The following is a 20,573-nucleotide window of genomic DNA, read 5'->3' as shown; positions in this document are numbered from 1 at the left end:
GTCCTTGTAGTTTTTATTTGAATAATGTTAACTATGATCACTTCTTGGTGTCAATTTGATCCTTCAAGTGTGTCAAAGTTCTTTTTTTATTTTTTATTTTTTTTATATCTAATTGTGTAAACTATATAGTGTGCAGAATACATCTACAGGACCTAATGCGATCCTGAGGACCTAAGGAAAATATCCACATAATTCTAAGGTGATCTTAAGTATTTGTTTCTGAGTGCGTTTGCTTGAAGCCTATATGCCCAAAAAAGCCCCATATAAAAATTGTTTCAATCCTAAAATATTTGCAGAGAGAGAGAGAGAGAGATTCATATTATATTTACATATTTTTTATTATTATTCAAAAAGTATTTACAACAATATGAATTATTAACACGTTATTTACAATAACATCAACATGAAGCTCTCAGAGAGTCATTGGTTTCTTCTCTTCACATAATATTTACAATTTTTCTTTTATGAATATTCATAGATTATTTACAACAGATATTAGGAAGAAGCATTAAGCTTCCTATCTCTCGTACGTTCAGCATTATTTACATCCATGAATCACATGTAAAGCAAATTTACACATCCCACCTATTATATTTTCTTTTCCTTCCCTTTTTTCATTTTTCTTCATTTTCTTAAAAGTTTCCCAAGCCAAAATTTCCTCTCTTTTTTTTTTTTTTTTTTTTTTTTTTCTTTCTTTCTTTTAGCTATTGACTTATATCACGCGGCACCATCCTAAATTTTGAAGCAGCCAACTACTTGCTGGCCAAGGCAAATCCAGCAAGAAAGCAGGCCACCTTCTAGCAATAGTAATCCTTCATAAATCTCCATGTCTACTACTCAAAGTTATATTAGCTTGGACCAACATTAGCCAGTCCTCTTCTACTAATAAGTATCCATTTCAATCTGCCTTCAGCTGTTCCTGAGAGAAGAGAGCCACTCTTCCATATATTTCTTGCTTTCTGCACAAGAGAGCAAAATGCAGAGAACAAGTCAGCATAAACTGTCCATTTTACTTGGGAAATACATTTAGCCTTTTCCCACAACTCAAAACCTGGATTACAATTGCCACAAGCAATAGCCCGATCTACAGATCTACAGATACCACGACTTAACAACACACAAAAACAAAAGCAACAGGAAATCAACAGACATGATAAGACAGAGCAAGTATGCAATTCCAATGGAATAATGAAAGCGAAATGAACAATTAACGAAGCACCTAACTTCCTGGTAACCACCAGAAATAGGAACAACAATAATGCCAATGAATTCATGATGCCCAATTCAATTTATTGAATATCTGAGAACTCAAGATACCAATGCAAGGAAGGAACAAGGACTATTCAAACAAATTTATGATAAGAGCAGAACATAGAAACTTTTATCGTTGGGATATCTCAACCAACTATATGGAAAATCCCTTCCCCAACTACTCCAATACAAATAATCGTCCATTGAAAGATTGAGAGCTTCATTACCACTACAAAAGGCGCCAAACTTATAAATTTAGCAACCAAAAAAATATACTAAACATATAAGAGTTTCCGAATCACATACTGCAAACTGGATAAGAAATTCTGGAATGTGGACAGTTTCTTATAAAAAAATTCAAGACATATTTGGGACAATGCATCCATTTCTTTTGAAGTCACTTCCTGAGTTTTTACTTCCTTTTATTGCCGTTTAGGATTCACTTAAAACTGACGTAGTTATAGATGAACTGCAGCATCAATCAATATAATGACTACTAAAATTCAGTGAACACGAAATATGCATGAATATCGAGAAAAAGTGACACTGACACTGTGACATGAAAGGAATAGGGAAAGTCAAGATTCACCAAGTTGAGCGAAATGTCAGCCATTAACTTTCACCAATCCTATATAGCTCTTAAGATCCAATTGTATACACTGTAACTAACTATTGCCTAGCACTTAAGGATGGACTCTACCATTACATACCATATTCCAAAATTTAGACAGTTCTTCCTTCACAATCATGTTAATTTGAACTGTTCAATAACTAACTTCGATGAGCTCTTTTATGTTCCTACCCACAGAGAGGGAGATTGAGAGAGAGAAGAAAAAGTTCATTTTGTATTTAACACAAAAACAACATTAAAACACATTTCACTCCTAAAAATGGAATTTAATATCTTAAAATAGTCAATGCCCTATCAAGTCCAACTCTGTCCTTAAACCAAAATTTATGCTGCTCTAACTGAATAAACACATGGCTGGACACATCAGCACTTTGAAAGAGGCTGTTGCATCTTAACTTTTCCCACTCGAATATTCAATCGGTATTTGAAAAGGCAAGTCCCCAATTTTTAGAAGATCATTAAATAGATTGAAAAGAATACTTCTAGCCATCAAAATTCTGCATCCTTAACCGAATAATTGACTATAACTTGTCATCCTCACTTATATTACAATATACCAGAAGCAATGGCGGTAATAATTGAACCAACTGTAGTCAATGTTTTCCCTAAGAATAAATCATTAGCAACGCATTCAATGAGTGGAATATGAGACCCCCATAGTGTAGCCAGAACTGGCTGCAGAGCGATTGTGAAATCAAAGCAACAGATGTAAAAGCCCCTTTTCTAAAGGTGGCTAATAATCTAAAGGTATTAAAAATTTAAAACGAAGGTTTGGTTTGAACATTTCATATCAACTATGGTATTTCATCAAGCAAGACATATAAAAGAAATGCCAGAAATTTTTTTTGTAAACAGATATAAATAGGCATATAAGAGAAGCTCTTACCATCGGAATAACCATCTGGGATGTTCCCAACAGTGCTCAAGATATTGCTCTTTGGATCCTTCACCATATCATGAATAACATGCCCATAGCATGGAACCAGCACAGCAAAACTATCGTCTGTATCATCATCACTCCGAAACCCAGGTCCATGAGGCTCCAACCATCCAACTGACCAATCCGAGTCATCAGACTCAGAACCAGAAAAACATCCTCCCTCAGATGGAACTAGAACAAGATCATATTCCCTATCAATTTTCCGTTCTTCCCGACTATGCCATTTGCGTTTCACCCTTCTTGATGATGATGAGGCCATACTGGCCCCCTTAACCGAAGGAAACTTTAAACCATCAGATTCCCACATGCCGGGGTCGGGTGAAGAACTTAAAGAAGATGAATTGGAGATTCTAGGCTCTTTCTGCTTTCCACTCCACAACCACCATGAAAGCTGGGTAAAAGCCACAGCCATTTTCTCATTCAAAGATCTTTTGCCAGTTGCACCAAGTATCTCGGGCCCAACCAGTGGAAGTGGAAACAGACAATAAGTTGGGTAATTTCTGCCTGTTCCTGAGAAGTTTATAAGAAGAGAATTAACCGATGAAAATAGTACAAACCTAATAATACAATTAAAAAGCATATGCAAGCTCAATGAAACAAATAGATGCTGTTGACGCTTACAGAAAAGGGAAATTTTCATAACACATATGCAGAAAAAGCTTTGGCTTTATGGAAATCAAGCAAGTTTGATTATTGAGAAATGAGATGAAAAGAAGAGAAAAATATTGCTATGACTATAGTTTTTGCTTGGAAACTGAAACAGGAAATGGCATCAGCAAAGTGCATTTCTTTTGGCTGAGTCAATAAAACTGTCCTATTTCTCGTACAAATTACCAAGAAATTCAATGTTTCCCTTTTATACTATTCAGTTTTCTGGGCAACCAAACAAAGGTCAAGGTCTAAAGTCTAACAACTGCAACATTCAATGAATACAGACGCTCAAAAAGAATAAACCGAATGTGACCCAGAAAATCTTGCTAGTCAAAAACCCAACTTTCCGAAAGAAGAAAACACGGTTTTACCAATTATAGCAGTGAACGCAATGAAAGAGTTGAATGGATTTTGGAAAATACAGAGCCAAAAATAAACACAATAAAATTAAACAAGCAGCTCCATTTGTAAGTTCTAATGCAGAAATAAACACAATAATAATAACAAATCACAATATTCACATTTCCAGACCCATGAAAATAGACCAAAACCCAATTTTAAATTTTCTATCTCCGAAACAATAAAGCACTGAAATTGAAGCAAAAAGTTGGAGCATTTCGATCTTTCTTGCTTCCAAAAACAACTTCTCCACGCCAAAATTCACCTTAATTCTTGTAATCCAAGTAGCCCGTAAAAACAGAGAAAGCCAAAATTCTTTTCTTGTGATTCAAATTTGGAATATCAAATGGAGATTCAAAGCACCTCCGAAAATGAAAACAAAAATCTATGTATTGAGTAGGAAATTATAAAATTTCGGAAAGCGAAAAGGTATAATCGGCCACTTTAATTTGGTATACCTTGAAGCTTGAAGTTAAGGTTTAATTTTTAGGGTTTCTCAAGAAAGTAACCCTGATTTTCATCTGTATTCAGTCAGAAAGGGGAAAAGAGATTGTTCCAATTTTACGGATAAGGGCTGTTATGTAGTGCAAGCGAGTTCATAAAATAAAGGAAGGATAAGCTTACACGTGTGCAAACGGGAGCATATACGTATGAAATTGAAAGAAATTCCAGATCAGATTTGTGATGATGGAAAATAAAAAACTTGCCTAGTTAGAAGCTGTTTCCAAGTTCCAACAATATTTTAAAAAAATTCTAGATTCAGTTACTTTCTTTTTGACTAAGCCAACTAATCGACCAAAAAAAATATCTACTACAGGTTACATGCAACTTTATGCTTATATCTGACGTGGTAAGTCATGTGATGGGAGAAAATAGACGTTCTATTAAATGATGAGAGGGCAAAATGTTTGTAGTTTGAGTGGTTAAGAATTGTATTTGAGGATCTATGTTCGAATCCTCTCATCTTAATATAAACAAGTGACTTTCTTACGTGAATACCACATCAATAATGTCATATAATTATCTATTTAGATTTCTCGTATTGTCTAAGTAGTTTCTAAGGAAAGATACGCAGACAACTTGACTATAGTATAGGTCGGATGTTTTCGTTGTGAGCAGTAAGCAGCAAATCTCCCCTTAATAAATGAAAACAGGTGTCATCGAAAGATTAGTAGAGTTGGTTGATAACACAAAATGACGATTTATATGACAATTATTTGAATCCCCACTAATCGTTTGAGTTCTATACATATGTTGTATTATAAGGTCGGTTCTTTATGTTATACGTTAAATTAACGAATTGGATTTGAGCTCACAAACACAAATACGTTAAAATATGACACATTGCAATAAATTAGAGCACAATGATTTATTTAAAAATTCCTGCAAGAAATAGGAAAAACGCAGTGGTTTGAATATTTTGGAGAGTTGAGAACGACATCACATCATTAACAAGTAGCAGCCCCCAACAAAAGTCCTACTTGTTGTTCTTGGTCACATGAGTAGAGATTACTCATCCAAATAAAGCTCATCAAGTTAAGATATGGCCAACTATATGGAATGAAATGAATATGATATTTACCTATTCACGTTTTGAATGGGATTCTAAAGGCTAAAGGTGTGGTTAGATAGAGAGACGGCTGGTAAATTTTGGTGGCCTAGACTTGAGATTTGACCTAAATTAGGAAGGCCATTTCCATTTGCGTGTACATGTGGTTCAAGTAACCCACATCCACTTGTTTGGATATCCTCCCCCTTTGTAACTTTAGGCTTAAGGCCAAACAAAGTACAAACATTTTCAATAATTTCTTTTTCTTTTTTACCATCTAACTTCTTTTATCTTTTTATCGCTTATAATTTAAGTGATTCCGAAGAATTATTCATGTGTTCGAGATCCTTTCTTCAAATTCCCTAACAAACTCTGGTGTACAAATTTGACAAGTATGACAATACTCTTTCTTGTTTTAGTCTTTGCGTTTTCCATGAAGTTTTGCCATCCCTTTTTTGAGGCCCACGTCTTGTCGGCAATATTTCCAATCGCTCTTAATGTTTCTTATTTACAATGCAACTCACATTTGGCAATTCGTTAGTGGACAAATCTCTCTACAAAAATAGGAGGTGAATATTTCCTTCCTACCACAAAGCAAAATTCTCTTTTGCTACTATCTTATTGGACATAATTTTTTTTACAGGGGAGGCTTATGAATGAGAAATTTTTTTCGAACTAATGCATGTACTTAGCTATCTTTCTTGCATTATATATAAACTAGCAATCCTATAAATGCTATGCATGGACATGTTTTATTTTATTTTAGTCATTTAAAATTCATTGTTAATTATTGTTGTACTCTCAAGATATTAGATTTTTTTCTTCATTTAATGCAAGTAGAAACAAGGACATAATTTTATTTTATTTTGGTCATTCGATAGGGAGGGGGAGGGGGAGGGGGAGGGGGGAGTATTAAATTAGGTTGTCTGAAGATTGTCTCCTAAGTGAATCGAATCCGAATGCACTTGAAAGGAATGAGTAGAGTTTGACTCACTTTTCCGCTGTGGTGCCTCCCTATGTATAAAAAAAATTGACAATGAAACAAGGTCCAAGGACATAATTAAAACTTTATAAAAAGAATTGACAATGAATTTTCTCTTAAATAATAATTTACTCCACGACAGACTATCTATTTATTTATTTGATTTGATTTGATAACGAAAAAAAGAAGAAGCAAGCAATGATTTATAAATCCCCGATAATATTATAAAACATGACGAGCTCTAATGGCCAACCAAATCTCATGGGCATACTAAAATTATTGAGGCCAAGTTTGCTTCCGTCGTCCACTTCCAAAGAACAAAGATAGGGACAATTTGTAGTTAGCCACAAGCCTGTAATCCCTGGAACCTTTTCTCTAATCTGATACAGGTGTCACCAAAACAGAAGGAGACAAATTGATCGAATAAGCTTAGGATTTGACGGGCTTTCAACGATCCAATGAGAGTGATGGTTGGTGCTGGTTAAAGCAGCCAACGGCAGCGATGCACATGGCAGAAGATTGTGCATGAATTACACAAATGGCCCCCACATGCATGTTCGATCTTAATTCCATCATGTGATCATGACCCTACCTAATGAGATGCTAGATGTCACAAAATACAATTAATAATATAATTTCTTTTAGAAGAAAATAAAAAACAGGAGGGATGAAACTAAAATTGACAGAAATCATTGATAGGGGCTCACAAAATATTTGCACGCAATAGTGACATATTGATCTGTTTCCAGTTTGGATAGACAGTTGTAGTTGTAGACTTTGATTATTTTGATAAGCGATTATTCATATTCGTATGGCGAAATGATTGAAATTCATCCGTTTGGAATTCTTTTGAAGAACACATCAACTATTTTCATATTCGACCTTGTTTTTTTTAATAATTTTTCTTATTGAAAGGGACGATAATATACTAAATTCATACACATTACACGTATGTTAGGACTTGACCTAAGACCTTGCCTGAGGGAGCAATTGCTTCAAACCACTACACTAATTGGTCCATTGCATACTTGACCTTAATGTATATAGTTATTATATATATATTTTTTATATAAGTGATATTGAAAGAAAAGAAAATCGAACTTAAAACATCAAGGATAAATACTCTTTAATTATTTAAACTAGAAACCCCTTAACATGTATACACGAATATTATAGTTAATAGGATTGTGCGTGAGATATACAAATAAATATCATATATCTATATGACGCTTTGTATATATTGTATTTTTGCTTTTGACACCTTCTTTTATATGAATTATGGGGCAGGCTTGTGTGTGGTTTGACTTTAACTTTCTGTTGACTTGTTCTATTCCCACCATTGTCAAGATATTCATAACCTAGCATGGTCGTTTGAGAGTATTTCTTTTCTCGGAAATTTTAAGAAGTTAATTTTGTAGCTGATGTTTTTACTTTTTCAGAGACGTGTCCAAAGTATTCCTAAAATATAGATCCACCCCCTTGGGTGTGACTTATACTTTTAACTTTGACTGCTTAGGGTTAGGTTGTATTCAAGAATTCGTGTTGTAAAAAATAAAAAAACCTTTCTTTTGTGCGTCACCCTAAACTGGGTAGCTAGCTAGTAACTTTTACCCTTGAGATTTCTGCCCATTACCCAAAACTGGGACACTTAGCAACAAAACCCAATAAATTTGTGTCTCTGGAAAATCAAATAAGAATTGATTGGGCTTTATGCACCTTAAATAACTACACTTAATTGTGTCACATACGGATTTCGGCTTAAAATTATGTGTGAGTTTTCATTTTTTCTATTCCAGCCAATGTTTGACCTTCTCCTTTCTCCTTCTCATCTGACAATGCCGTCTTATGTCAAAACGGTCTCAACTTATGAACCTCCGGAAACCAGACTCCCAACTTAGAAGCCAACTTGGCAATTGCCAGTGGCCATGGGCTGACAGACAAGCCATCAAAACCATTTTGGGCCGAGCCTTGGCCCAATATCAAATACGCCTAATTTATTCTTATTATTGGCCCACATAGGAGCAACCAGGGAAAAAAAAGCAAAAAAAAAAAAAAAAAACGAGGAAAACAAACAAAACTAATTGCGCCCGAAGCTCTCTCTGCGTGTGTGTGAGTGAGTGAGCCGCCCAACTATGGAATCCTTAGCCGTCTTCAACTCCTCACTCTCACTCTGCTCTCCCTCAGACGACCACTTCATCCCAAAGCACCCTCGACCCTCCCCTACGACGTCGTTTCCCGCCCCCAGAATCGCCATGTCCAGGCTCGAGGTCCGCTGCGCCGCCCAAGCCCAATCCGCAGAGCCCAAGCCCAAGGAGGCCAAGCTCTGGGGCGGCCGCTTCGAAGAGAGCGTCACCGACGCCGTCGAGCGCTTCACCGAGTCCATCTCCTACGACAAAGCTCTCTACAAGCAGGACATTTTGGGCAGCAAGGCCCACGCTTCCATGCTAGCCAAACAGGTAAACGAAATTTTTTGTGTGTGGGTTTATTTTTCATGAATTGAGTTTTGGGGGTCTGTTTGGTTACGGGCAATATTTGTTCTTTGTTCTGTTTTAGGGATTGATTACTATTTCCGACCGGGATAGCATCCACCAAGGGCTGAGCGAGATCGAGGGGCGAATCGAGAACGGCGAGTTTGAGTGGAGGACGGACAGAGAAGATGTGCACATGAACATCGAAGCGGCGCTGACCGATTTGATCGGCGAACCGGCGAAGAAGCTCCACACGGCTCGGAGCCGAAACGACCAGGTCATGACCGATTTTCGGTTGTGGTGCCGAGACGCGATCGATGCCATCGGCGCGAAGATTAAGCATCTTCAGGTTTCGCTTGTCAAATTGGCGATGGAGAACGAGGGTGTGATTGTTCCTGGGTACACGCATTTGCAGAGGGCTCAACCTGTTCTGCTTCAGCATTTGCTCTTGGCGTTTGTTGAGCAGGTTTGTGTGTGGAAAATATATGATTGTTTGAAATGTTGTTACAGAAGTGGGATGGCCATAAACCCTAAAACGTTAAACCCTTAAAAATGAGAAGGACGATTGGAGCTACATTACCATTTTTTAGGAAATTAGGGCCCGTTTGGTGGCGTTTTCGCAGGCCGTTTCCATTTTCATTCTCAGAAAATGCTTGTAATTTGCTTTCGGTGGTGACGAAATGAAAACGCAGTAAACGTTTTCTAAAAACAGATTCAAAGTTTTAGTTATAATTATGAAAACCCAGTCACTCGACCATAACCACCACTACAGACCAGCCACCAGCCACTCGAACCCAATCGACTCCCATCCTTTTTCGTTGCACTTTAGTCTATGTAGTTAAACCATTACATATGATTTAATTTTATATTTATTTTAAAATAAAGATTATAAGAATACATAAGATTTTTTAATTTTAATTTTATTTCTTTTACATTAGAATTTTATTCTATTTTTAAAAATTATATATATATATATATATATATATTTTTTCTATATGAGACATTAATAAAAATGCCTTAGAAAAATAGTTCACATATTGATTACATGATGCAACATTCTTTATTTATCGTATTCTCAAATTGTATTACCAGACACATTTTCACTGTTTTTGTTTTCTAAAATTGTTTCAAATTAACTTACCATACGCATTCTCGAATCCTGAAAATGCAAATTCGTTTTCTCGTTTTCATTTTCTGAAAATATTCTCTGAAATCATTCTCCGAAAACGTTACCAGACGGGCCCTATTATTTTGTCATTTTCTTAATATTTTGCTGGACTTTTGGGGCCTGATATTTTTTGAAACTATTTTAAAATAAAATAAAAATCTTGTTTTTCAGTTACATTAGTGGGGGCAACTTTAGATTTCAAACTTCAAAGAGAAAATTATGGGCTTAAAGAGCAACTTTTTGGATTCAAGTACCCAAAATAAACTCTTCCAATAATTATGTGTTGTTTTTACTATTTCTTAACCCAGATTTTAAAAAACAAAAACTGCTATAAATTCGTTTGTATATTAAAAGGCTTTAATATTTTTTTAGGGAAAAATTATATTGCAACTAAGTGTGTTTGCTTAATCTATTAACATATACATATATAATTTTTGGGCCTTGTGTTTTTAGTAGCTTGATAGTTGTTCTGTATATGAATTTGTGGATTAGGTTATATTTACATGTAAAAATTGGCATGTTGGTGCTTATGAAGTAGTTGTGTTGGCCTTATTATATGCTTGGCCTTTAGAAGAGATAAATTGTGGCATTTTTATGTTTTGTAGCTTGAACGGGATGCTGGTCGTTTACTAGATTGCAGAGTGAGGCTGAATTTCTGCCCTTTAGGTGCTTGTGCATTGGCTGGCACTGGACTTCCAATTGATCGGTTTATGACTTCTGCTGCTTTAGACTTTACTGCTCCTATGAAGAACAGGTACGCCCCTTGGTATAATGCTTTGGTTGGGATCGGAGTTGACATGTGCTTGTGTGCTGTAGTATGGAGCTTCATGATCCGTCATTTCATTGGTAATCTGCAAAAGATGTTGTAAACTGGCCAATTAGTTAACAAATTAGTCAATTACTTTATGGTATTCCTTATGCCATCTTTTCTTTCTTCCCTTCCAATGCATGTGAGACTTTGCAACATATAGTTCTATGGTTCACTTACCATTCTAGTCAACAAATTGCATGGAACTCTGTCAAAGCAGCTGATATGCTGATATGCTGATATGCTATCTTTTCCTTTAATTTTAAGAATTACTGATGCTTGCCGTATTCTTTCATTAACGGCAGCAAAGATCAGTCATGTTTATCCACTATTGGCAAACACAATTGTTCAGTATATCTTATATTCATCATGCTTTAGTGTGCAGTAATACAAGTGCATTAAGTATACCCAATGATCTCAGTTTGATGAGTATAGTGATTGTGCTTTGTGGTCCAATCTGTTGGGTTGTGTATTCCATGCTTCTTTATGCGTTCATTAAATAATTGATTAATTTATTTTCTTCATATAGTATTGATGCCGTTTCAGACCGAGATTTTGTCATGGAGTTTCTTTCTGCAAATGCCATTATGGCCATTCATCTCTCCCGGCTTGGTGAAGAATGGGTATTGTGGGCTTCAGAGGAGTTTGGATTTCTCACACCAAGTGACAAGGTTTCAACAGGAAGTAGTATCATGCCTCAGAAGAAAAATCCAGATCCAATGGAACTTGTTCGTGGAAAGTCGGCTAGAGTAGTAGGAGACCTGGTTACCCTTCTCACATTGTGCAAAGGACTTCCCCTTGCTTATAATCGTGATTTGCAGGTATAATCTTTTCTTTTTTACTTCAAAAAGGGAAACCTAGTGTGCCTCTTTAGTGGTTTCAAAGGACATCAGTTCTTTCCATAGTATGAAATATCGATAATATCGAGGATATTTCGGTTTTTTCGAATCACGGATATTTCGAAACATATCCATGTACATATCGTATAAATATCGACAATATCGACGATAATATCGGAAAATATCGATGCCGATAATTTCGCTCACATTTCAGCAATATTTTGTCAAAATATCGGTGTAATATCGCTAAAATATCGAAAATATCGATGTGAAGGAAAAAAAAAAGTTTTTTTTTTAAAAAAAAAAGGGAAAAAGGGGAGAAAAAAGCACAAAGGGGATATGAACCCCTCCCATTTTACTCCTCCAACACCTTAAACACCATATCACTTATGTTTTTGTGATAATATGCTAAAATATTTATATTTATATGGGTGGTATGTTAACAATTACATGCAAAACTATTTTGGGGATTTATCATTTGATGACTACTCTTCAGAATACACTTACTCTACACATAGAGATGATGAAGATAGTGAAAAATTTGAACCTCGTAGGAACTCTATGTGGTACTAAGTCACTCATGTATCTTACCATGCAATGTATAAAGTGTAAAATATTATAGTAAATCATTATATATAAATGATCACGGTGTATTTAATCTTTTTTCATTAATTATTACATATTTTTTACACTCATAGTGTTTGCCCGCTTGCTGTATAATCAACTTAAATTAGTTAAATCCATCATGCAATGCATTTCCTTCTAATTTTTTGTGATAAACTCATAGATAATTGACTAAATAAACATTCTCCAAAGTTTCAATAAAAATTTCCAAGTTTTTCTTACAATTTCCGTGGTTTTTATTCAATTTTTATCGATATCGATAATATCCCGATATTTCCATCTAAATTTCCATATTTTTGGACTACCGATATTTCCGATATCATCGATATTTTAGACCTTGGTTCTTTCATGTCAGCAAGGAAAGACGGGTTTAGTCGGGTTTGTTTCACCCTTTAAGTTGTTGAACCTGAAATTTAGGTCTTGGCCACACATTGCATGCACGTTACTTTGCTGAAATACAAACACAATGCTGCATACAATAACCTGTTCTGCTAGCATGTATATTGTATAAAAATTCATTTTGTATTTTAACTAATCCTGCAATATTTTGAGTATGACTATAGAAGGTTCTTTCTTTGCCCCTTGAGACAGGAAGATAAAGAACCTGTCTTTGACAGCGTGAAGACAATATTGGGGATGCTTGAAGTGTCTGCAGAGTTTGCGCAGAACGTTACTTTTAATAGGGAGAGAATACAAAAGAGTTTACCTGCTGGTCATCTTGATGCCACAACACTTGCTGATTATCTCGTGAAGAAGGCAAGTTCTATGGTCAACCTTCTTTTTTTACCAATTAGACGAGCTTAAAACTTCTTTAATTTGAATCGCCATTCATGATTAAAAATGCTGTTCTATAACTGGCAGCTTTGCTTTGGAACTATTGAAATTCTTTAGATCATTGATCTCAACGACCCATTTTATTTAGCAGTTTTGGCATCACATGTAGTTCATAACATTTGTTGGTCCTGATCAAATTTCAGTAGACTTCCATCCAAAATAACATAGTGTGTACATTGGTCTGTAGTTTTTACCAAAAATATATTACCCATCGACTGATCTTAACAATGGTAAGTCCAAATTTGTCCATAATTGCTACTGAAGTTTCTGTTCTTGTTTTGTACAGGCAATACCTTTCAGAACTTCTCATGACATAGTTGGAAGGGCAGTGGCCGTGTGCGTCTCAAAAAGTTGCCAACTTCAGGACTTGAGTCTCGATGAGCTCAGAAGTATTCATCCAGTGTTTGACAAGGATGTGTACGAGTTTCTTGGAGTAGAGAATTCAGTTAAGAAATTCTCCTCCTACGGTTCCACAGGGTCAGCCTGCGTTGCCAGTCAACTTGGCGACTGGGTTACAAAATTTGAAATCACTAAAGAGGTTTGACAAAAATGGTGCTAGCTGAAAAAAATTTGGAAACCATCACGTGGTCTTGGGAGTAGGCGGATTCAGCAAGTACGAAATCTGTCGAGATGTGTATACTATTTTTTGTAGTATGTTAAGATCCCACCAAGGATCAGATTGCTGTTGTAGGAGGAAGTGCTTCTGTTACGATGAATTCAATTTTTCCGCCTTTTTGGTGGAGAAATAAATTACTAGAATTCTTTGGTCCCGTGTTTTGGAAATTTTTTCCATTTGCCTTTATGATAACAAATTTGTCAGGACTTGCTTAACATCCTAAATATCAGATTTGCAAATGTGTGAGATCCAATTGTTGAGGCCTTGAAATGTGTATTGGCTTATTTGTTTAAATACCTGTGGTTTTCAAATAGTCTCAGTTTGCTTGTCTTCTGACATTTCAAATGACTCAATCCTCCCTGAACTAACATTACGTGACTAAGGTTGTTGAATTACATTAGTTTTTAGAAAAAAATTGTTCGATCAGCTGAAGTGGCATGGGTATTTTAATAAATTTAACTATTAAAAATTAAAAAATGCATCCAAAATAAAGACAACTCCTTTTTTTTTTTTTTTTTTTTTCTTTCTCCCTAGTCGTTAGCCCCCACCACATTCTCCCTCATCTCAACTAGCCCCACCGCCCAACCAACCCACACTCAACCAAAACAACCCTCTCCCCTCCACCCACACCCCCCTCTCTCTCTCTCTCTCTCTCGTCAACCCACCAATTGTCAAAAGGCTCAAAACCCATAAACAAAATCACTAAACTGACTTCAGATTTCGCATCTGTGGTAGTCCAGATCTCCCTCAATCCTCAGTGGCTGCCAAAGAAAGAGAGAGAATTGGGAGAGGCAGAGGATGAATTGTTGGTTAGGGTTTGATGACGTCGAAGAGAGGAGGGGAGGGCAGAGAAGATAGAGGGTGGAGGGCAAGTTGGCTTTAATCATTATAGAATTCTACTCCCTCACAGAATATGGCAACCTTAGTCACGAAATGGAAGTTCAGAGGGAAATTGAGTCATTTGAAACTTCAAGGGGGCAAATTCAGACTATTTGGAGACTACGTAGGGCATTTCAACAAATAAGCCTTTTTTTATTAAGACCTTTCCTATTGAGATGGACGATAGCATACTAAATTCACACACTACACGGATGCTAGGACTCGAATCCAAGACCTTGCCTGAGTGAGTAAATACTCCAAACCACTACATTAGTGGGTCTTTGCACAAATAAGCCTTGTTTTTAAAAGTAATAGTATCTGACATTTATCAACTATATCAATCTATGCATTCATCCATACATAGAAGCCTAGTTATAGAGCCAAAAAGTTTATCAAATGAAAGACAACGATTCTTCTCTTTCACCTCAATCAATGCCTTACACTAGCCGAGCAGGATCATCAATCAACTAACCAAAAATTCATAGTGCTACTGACCTCTCTTTTTTTTTTCTTTTTCTATGTCAACCTTTTTATATTTAATCATTATGTGTTGGCCCTTGGTAACTTCATGGATATATCCTACATTCCATCCTCGGCTTCATTTAGGCCTTCATTATTTACTGGCAGTGAGGAAGTTGGGTCTACAGTAACAAGCCGGATTGCCGGTTTTCTCCCCTTTTTTCTTTGGCCAGGTTTTGTACCGTTTGCATTCACCTGCAGGATTTAAAAATTTTCAATTAGGGACCAAGGAGAAATGTAATGAAATGCTCAAAGGGATAGACGCCAACAAGCAGAGAGTATATTTTGAATGCCAATGGCAATTAGGAGTGTAATCAGAGGTACCTTAAAAACACATTTCTGAAAGTTTGTCAAATACAAACTCAGACAGTCCCATACAAAGGTTAAGAAAACTATTAGGGAGCAGAGAACAAAGTACTCGCTGGAAAACATTTAGTTCTTTGAGGAAATAAATTGGAGCTCGAAAAGGATAACAAAGCATACCAGTATGTTCCCAATATCAGATAATGGTTTCTTTCGTGGCCCAAGATTGTCATTTGATTCAGCAGGCTTCTCAACTAGTGCACTCTGAAGCAGCATTGCACCTTGGGAAGCCACTATGCTACTCTTCTCTGTTTCAACGACATTCGAACCATTCAAACCGCCATCAGGCGTCTCTGATTGTGGCGAGTCATCCGACTTGATTGGGGCTGCCGCTTCTCTATTACTGCACTTAGAGGCTGCACAGCCACATGATGCCCCACAGCTACCACCGGTGGATCGACATCTGCATTTCATTGTCTTGCACAGAGAATACTTACTGCATGAGCAACACACTGTTGATGCAGTTTTGACTTTTATGGCATTAGAATTTTCTGATACGGATGTGCAGTCCACCCCTAACTTGCAACTATTGCTCCCAACAGAAACAGAATGCTGACTCATAATACCCTGATCATCAAACATCGTAACTTAAGGTTATAGAATAAAAGAAATCATGTTTTTCAGTTTATAATCGAGGATTTTATTTTGTATTTCATTATGAACACTGCAATTAATTCATTCCCTCAAACCACTACATGCTTTAGGTCCAGAAAAAGAAAAAAATAAGAAATTAAATTCAAAAGATCGAAAAGCATTGATCCACATCTAATCTAAGTGCACTAACCTGTGACTTATTCCCATGATCAATCTCAGCCTTGTTCAATCTTAGTTGTCCAACCAAACTACTTAGGCTAACAAATTGTTCCTTCAGGTCTTTAATACCTAAATCCTTCTCCAAGCAGTCAACCTCTTTCTCCTGGCATGGGCACCTTAACATGGCAGGGGAAAAAAGGGCAAGGCTTAAGCATAAAATGGTCACTTACTACCACTAAGGAAAAGCTTTACAAAAACTTTGCAGGAACAAAATTCAGAAGCAAAACTTCTCACCTCGACATTTCTTGCTGTCGTGCTTCTGCTTCATCCTTAAGGTTTGCAGCTTCCTCAGCCATCCTAAACATCCAAAATGAGAAATATGCCTTTCTTAATTCAGTTCCATCTTCTATGAAAAAACGTGGTTGGGAACGTTTGCCCAACGAGAACTCTTGAGCAGAACAATTTAAATAAATTCCAAAAAAACAATTAAAACAAAGCACAACAAATAAATTACTAGATACGTCAGTCATGCATATCTTGAAACAGTAGTATACTTTAGCTTTGAAGATAACTTTTAATAAAGAAACGAAAATTTTAATTTTCAAAAACTTCATTTGAGTGATGTGTTACTGAACTACAAAAACAAGACATACAAACCTTAGTGTCTCTGCAACGTCTCATGCAAGTTGTTCTTAACTCTGATTTGAGAAAGTTTGTTTGCTTATACGAACTCCAGATTAATTTATTTTCATCTAAGTTATTAGCCCCTATATTAACTTCTCCTCTACAGGTATCAGTCCCTTTGTATTGATTGTATAGTTCTAGAAATAGTGTTAAATCTATTGCACATAAACTCTCTAAAACCATACAGTTTTAAGTTGAAAGCATAAGTGAGGAAGAGACTATATGAATACATAGCTACATAGTTTCCAGCAGCAGTGCTGAACAGATGAAAGAGCTATTATTCAATTAATCACAGAAACCTGGAAAGAAAATAATAATGGGACTCACTCTTCTATTTGACGCTCATATTGAGAACATAGTTCGTGTAACTGTGTTGTGTCATCAAGCTCATGCTCAATACCCTGCACCAGATATTTAAAATGAGTCAAGAGTAATGATATGATTGCGTTGGAATGACGTCCCAAGAATTAGCAGATACGTTTTTAATTGCATGTAAAACCTCTTTGAAGAAGAAATAAAGGCTGTCATTTCCAATTCCACTAGTAGCACAACCAAATTATAGATGATACATATGTGCATATATAAGCATATGCACCAAATATACACACACACATTCTACTACTCCTTGTTTGGTTATGAAATACCTCAAGTGCTGCAATCTTCCCATTTCTAGCACCTACATGAGTTTAAACCAAAATGAGGGGGAAAAGTTAACTATTATACAATTGCAGCAACAGAAATGTAAGCTAACTCAAGCGGTAGGTTTCTGACCATCTTTTTTGTGCAACAAAGCCTTGCGAGATTCTAACAGCTGCCTAAGCCGTTTAGTGGCCATGAAAGCTTCCATATTTTTTCGATGCAAAACCTGAGGCAGAAGAATGAAACTCAGAGAATTATTTTAACACAAGTTGAAACTGTCAGATAGAAAGCGTTCCATCAAGTAGTACATCTATGGTATCTCAGTCTTAAAGAAAATATAAATTACCTTCTTCAGTCTTTGATTGGAGTCCAATAGGTTCTGCATCTCATGTTCATTTTTCCTACTATCTTTTTTGAGCTGTCGATGCATAAAGATACCCAGAAAAAATTCATACACCTTGACATAGTATAAATTCGGGATAATCTAACCGAAAAACTTTTCCAGATATACTAAGCAGAGCATGTTAGTAGCTTAAATCCATATACAAAAAGATACAATGCCAACAATCTTAATCTCAGATATGCATCTCAACCCATTCTACCCAATATTCAAGCTTCAGACGTTCCCAGAATGTGCTATTCAATAGAAGAGGAAATGCAAAATGCATCTCCAGTTGCTGGTTTGCAGCAATATCAAATGCAAACAAATATTTGAGTACACATGACAACAAAAATAGGCATGCCTCAAACAAACTGCCTTAAGTTTCATATGCATTTCCAATACCAGAAACTACCCAGTGCACAACTTAATAATCATACCAAATACTTTTCTTTTTTAAGCTAAGTAATATTTAATTTGCAACCTCATCAGGAATAAAATAAAAGACCTACAGAATTTCTAATTGTAAAGCTTATTCACAGCTTTACATGTCAATATAGACATGATGAAGATAGCTTCACATGCCATGCCCTTTATCTACTTAATCAGAGCAACGCTGCTGGATCAAGATTTTTAAAAGACCACTTATAAGAAAATTTTCTTTTTCGTAAGATATGCAAAACTTTGATAATACTACATTCTTAGATGGTTGATAAAAAAATTGAGCATGAAAGGGCAATTACATACAAAAATACTTGAAAAGACACTGAACCCTCAACCAACCACGGCCAAACATGATATCTCAGAGAACTTGAGAAGGAAGAGATACCAATATAGAAGCATCAATGTAATACCAAGATCTGAAAATCATATACCTGAAGAACTTCTTTTTCCAACGAAGCCTTATGCAATCTGAACTGCACAGACTCTAGCTTCATCTTACATTGCAGTTGAACCTAAACAGCACAAAATTTTGTTAACCACTGAAGCACGAAAGTTCACAATATTTCATACAGGCATGCCTCATTAACTAAAAATGTCACCTTCTGAGCCTTCAATCTCTGAATCTCGAAATGAAACTGTTTTGTTGACTCGTCCCCTCGTCTTCTTTGGGTTGAGAGTTGCGATTGAGCATCTAGCTTCCTCGTCAACACTGTAACCTGCACAAATGGATTTATAGATATAGAACATGCAATGCAATACTATTATTAAACACCTCGTCACAACTTCTAACAAAAAATCCACCTGATCTTCAAGGAATGTCAACTTTTGAATGTAATCTTCTCTGAGCTTTTGAGCACTATTGTCACCAGAAGTGGATGAAACATTTGCAAGCTTGTATCTCAGCTCCTCAACCTCCTTCTGTTAATTGTCATCAGAAGAAATTTAAGAGATTTTCACAAGTAAGAAACTCAAAATTAATTTTAAAATTTTGAAAATTTAAAATTTAATTTCACATTACTTTTAACTGACATAATCAGATTAATTCAATTGCATATCTTCTCTTTCGCAACATTTCCTAATCAACCAAACAGACTCGAGTGAACTTTCCCCAATTTCACTGTTTTACTGCATTTCTCACCAGTCAAACATACTTCAAATCAACAAAATTAACTCCAAACAAACTCACATCAATTCAATCTCATTCAAGCTGAAACCCGCGCTTCCAGTTTCTTTTATTTATTTTTTTAATTTCAAAATTTTCTCAGCATCCAAACAGGCTTCCAAACTTCAAAGAAAAATGAAATCAGAAAGAACAAAAGAGCAACCTGATAAGCTTTGTTTTCGATTTCCAGTTGGTGAATTTTCTTCTCGGAATCATCGGAGTTGGATGCATCAATGATTTGCTTCGAGTGACGGTTGCCTTTCTTCATCTTCCGGCCTTCTGCTATCGGATCAATTTGTTGGAAAATCGACGAATCTGAAACCCTAATCGGCGAGCTCGGGAGGGTATGGATCGGATCCGGAGGCTCTGTAGTGAAGACTGTGAAGTGTTGATGTGGTGAAGAAGAGGAGGAGGAGGACCTCTTTCACTTTGGATTCCTTTTACGCCCGACGGCATAAACTTGTAATAAAAATAATCATAATCAAAATAAAAGGAGGGAAACTCTGGTTCAATTTTGCCACGTCAAATTAAATGAACGTTGACCAAAACCTATCATTAATTTTGCATTCTCCTTTGTTTTTTTTTCTTTTTTCAAGACTCAAAATTTGAATTCAAAAAAGAGAAAGAAAAAAAGGGGAAATTTTTCTATTTTGATCGAGTGGTGCTATTTTCAGCCATTGATTTTTTTAAGAAAATAATTACAATTTATATTTTTTAAAAATTACTGAAAAGGACACTGTAAAAAACAAAGAAACATGATATTTTCCATGACATTTTCAAAAAATTTCTAAAGGCTTAATTGTTAAAATGGTTCATGAATTATATTGGAGTTGCATTTTTGTCAATGATCTCCAAAAATAGCTATAACTGTCCTTTAACTAAATTTAATGTTGCCCTAGTTGTCATTTCCATCAACTTTATTATCTTTTTTATTTTTAATCGCATCTCTTTGAATCTTCGAATTTCCTCTTTAAACCATGTCATAAGTCAA

At 35.8% G+C, this 20,573-nt stretch overlaps 3 protein-coding genes across 5 annotated transcripts; 1 reads left to right on the top strand and 2 right to left on the bottom strand.

Moving 5' to 3' along the window:
• LOC18792660 lies at positions 318-4,446 on the bottom strand. Of its 3 annotated transcripts, none has more exons than XM_007223729.2 (3): positions 4,331-4,446; positions 2,769-3,332; positions 318-959 (listed from the first exon to the last, which is right to left on the bottom strand). In XM_007223729.2, the coding sequence occupies exons 2-3, from the start codon at positions 3,232-3,234 to the stop codon at positions 910-912; spliced, it is 516 nt and encodes a 171-aa protein (XP_007223791.2). In that variant the 5' UTR covers positions 3,235-3,332; positions 4,331-4,446; the 3' UTR covers positions 318-909. The 3 variants fall into 3 exon arrangements, with proteins under 3 accessions (XP_007223791.2, XP_020410704.1, XP_020410703.1); XM_020555115.1 differs by lacking the exon at positions 4,331-4,446 and adding an exon at positions 4,138-4,295; XM_020555114.1 differs by lacking the exon at positions 4,331-4,446 and adding an exon at positions 3,444-3,650.
• Positions 8,230-14,025, top strand: LOC18790206 (argininosuccinate lyase, chloroplastic). The gene is made up of 6 exons (XM_007222749.2): positions 8,230-8,859; positions 8,957-9,337; positions 10,645-10,793; positions 11,377-11,668; positions 12,902-13,066; positions 13,431-14,025. The coding sequence occupies exons 1-6, from the start codon at positions 8,536-8,538 to the stop codon at positions 13,686-13,688; spliced, it is 1,569 nt and encodes a 522-aa protein (XP_007222811.1). The 5' UTR covers positions 8,230-8,535; the 3' UTR covers positions 13,689-14,025.
• Positions 14,881-20,177, bottom strand: LOC18789287 (kinesin-like protein KIN-4C). Its single transcript, XM_020560413.1, has 12 exons — positions 19,746-20,177; positions 19,222-19,338; positions 19,020-19,136; positions 18,852-18,932; positions 17,944-18,015; positions 17,730-17,823; positions 17,603-17,634; positions 17,286-17,359; positions 16,569-16,631; positions 16,306-16,450; positions 15,642-16,088; positions 14,881-15,353 (listed from the first exon to the last, which is right to left on the bottom strand). The coding sequence occupies exons 1-12, from the start codon at positions 19,848-19,850 to the stop codon at positions 15,219-15,221; spliced, it is 1,482 nt and encodes a 493-aa protein (XP_020416002.1). The 5' UTR covers positions 19,851-20,177; the 3' UTR covers positions 14,881-15,218.

Source organism: Prunus persica, chromosome G1 (genome assembly GCF_000346465.2).
Source record: "Prunus persica cultivar Lovell chromosome G1, Prunus_persica_NCBIv2, whole genome shotgun sequence".
Classification (NCBI taxonomy): domain Eukaryota; kingdom Viridiplantae; phylum Streptophyta; class Magnoliopsida; order Rosales; family Rosaceae; genus Prunus; species Prunus persica.
The sequence above is the reverse complement of the archived record's forward strand: the minus strand, read 5'-3'. Positions and strand labels throughout refer to the sequence as shown.

Bases quoted from the DNA above. Each gene is read 5' to 3' on its own strand.
- LOC18792660 (XM_007223729.2), bottom strand. From the start codon at position 3,234: ATGGCTGTGGCTTTTACCCAGCTTTCATGGTGGTTGTGGAGTGGAAAG. The intron at 960-2,768 runs GTAAGAGCTTCT...TCTCTTGTGCAG, and splicing joins CCCAGATGGTTATTCCGATG to AAAGCAAGAAATATATGGAA.
- LOC18790206 (XM_007222749.2), top strand. From the start codon at position 8,536: ATGGAATCCTTAGCCGTCTTCAACTCCTCACTCTCACTCTGCTCTCCC. The intron at 8,860-8,956 runs GTAAACGAAATT...GTTCTGTTTTAG, and splicing joins CTTCCATGCTAGCCAAACAG to GGATTGATTACTATTTCCGA. The intron at 11,669-12,901 runs GTATAATCTTTT...CCCTTGAGACAG, and splicing joins CTTATAATCGTGATTTGCAG to GAAGATAAAGAACCTGTCTT.
- LOC18789287 (XM_020560413.1), bottom strand. From the start codon at position 19,850: ATGAAGAAAGGCAACCGTCACTCGAAGCAAATCATTGATGCATCCAAC. The intron at 19,339-19,745 runs GTTGCTCTTTTG...GACAATTAACAG, and splicing joins TCGAAAACAAAGCTTATCAG to AAGGAGGTTGAGGAGCTGAG. The intron at 18,016-18,851 runs GTATATGATTTT...ATGCATCGACAG, and splicing joins TGGAAAAAGAAGTTCTTCAG to CTCAAAAAAGATAGTAGGAA.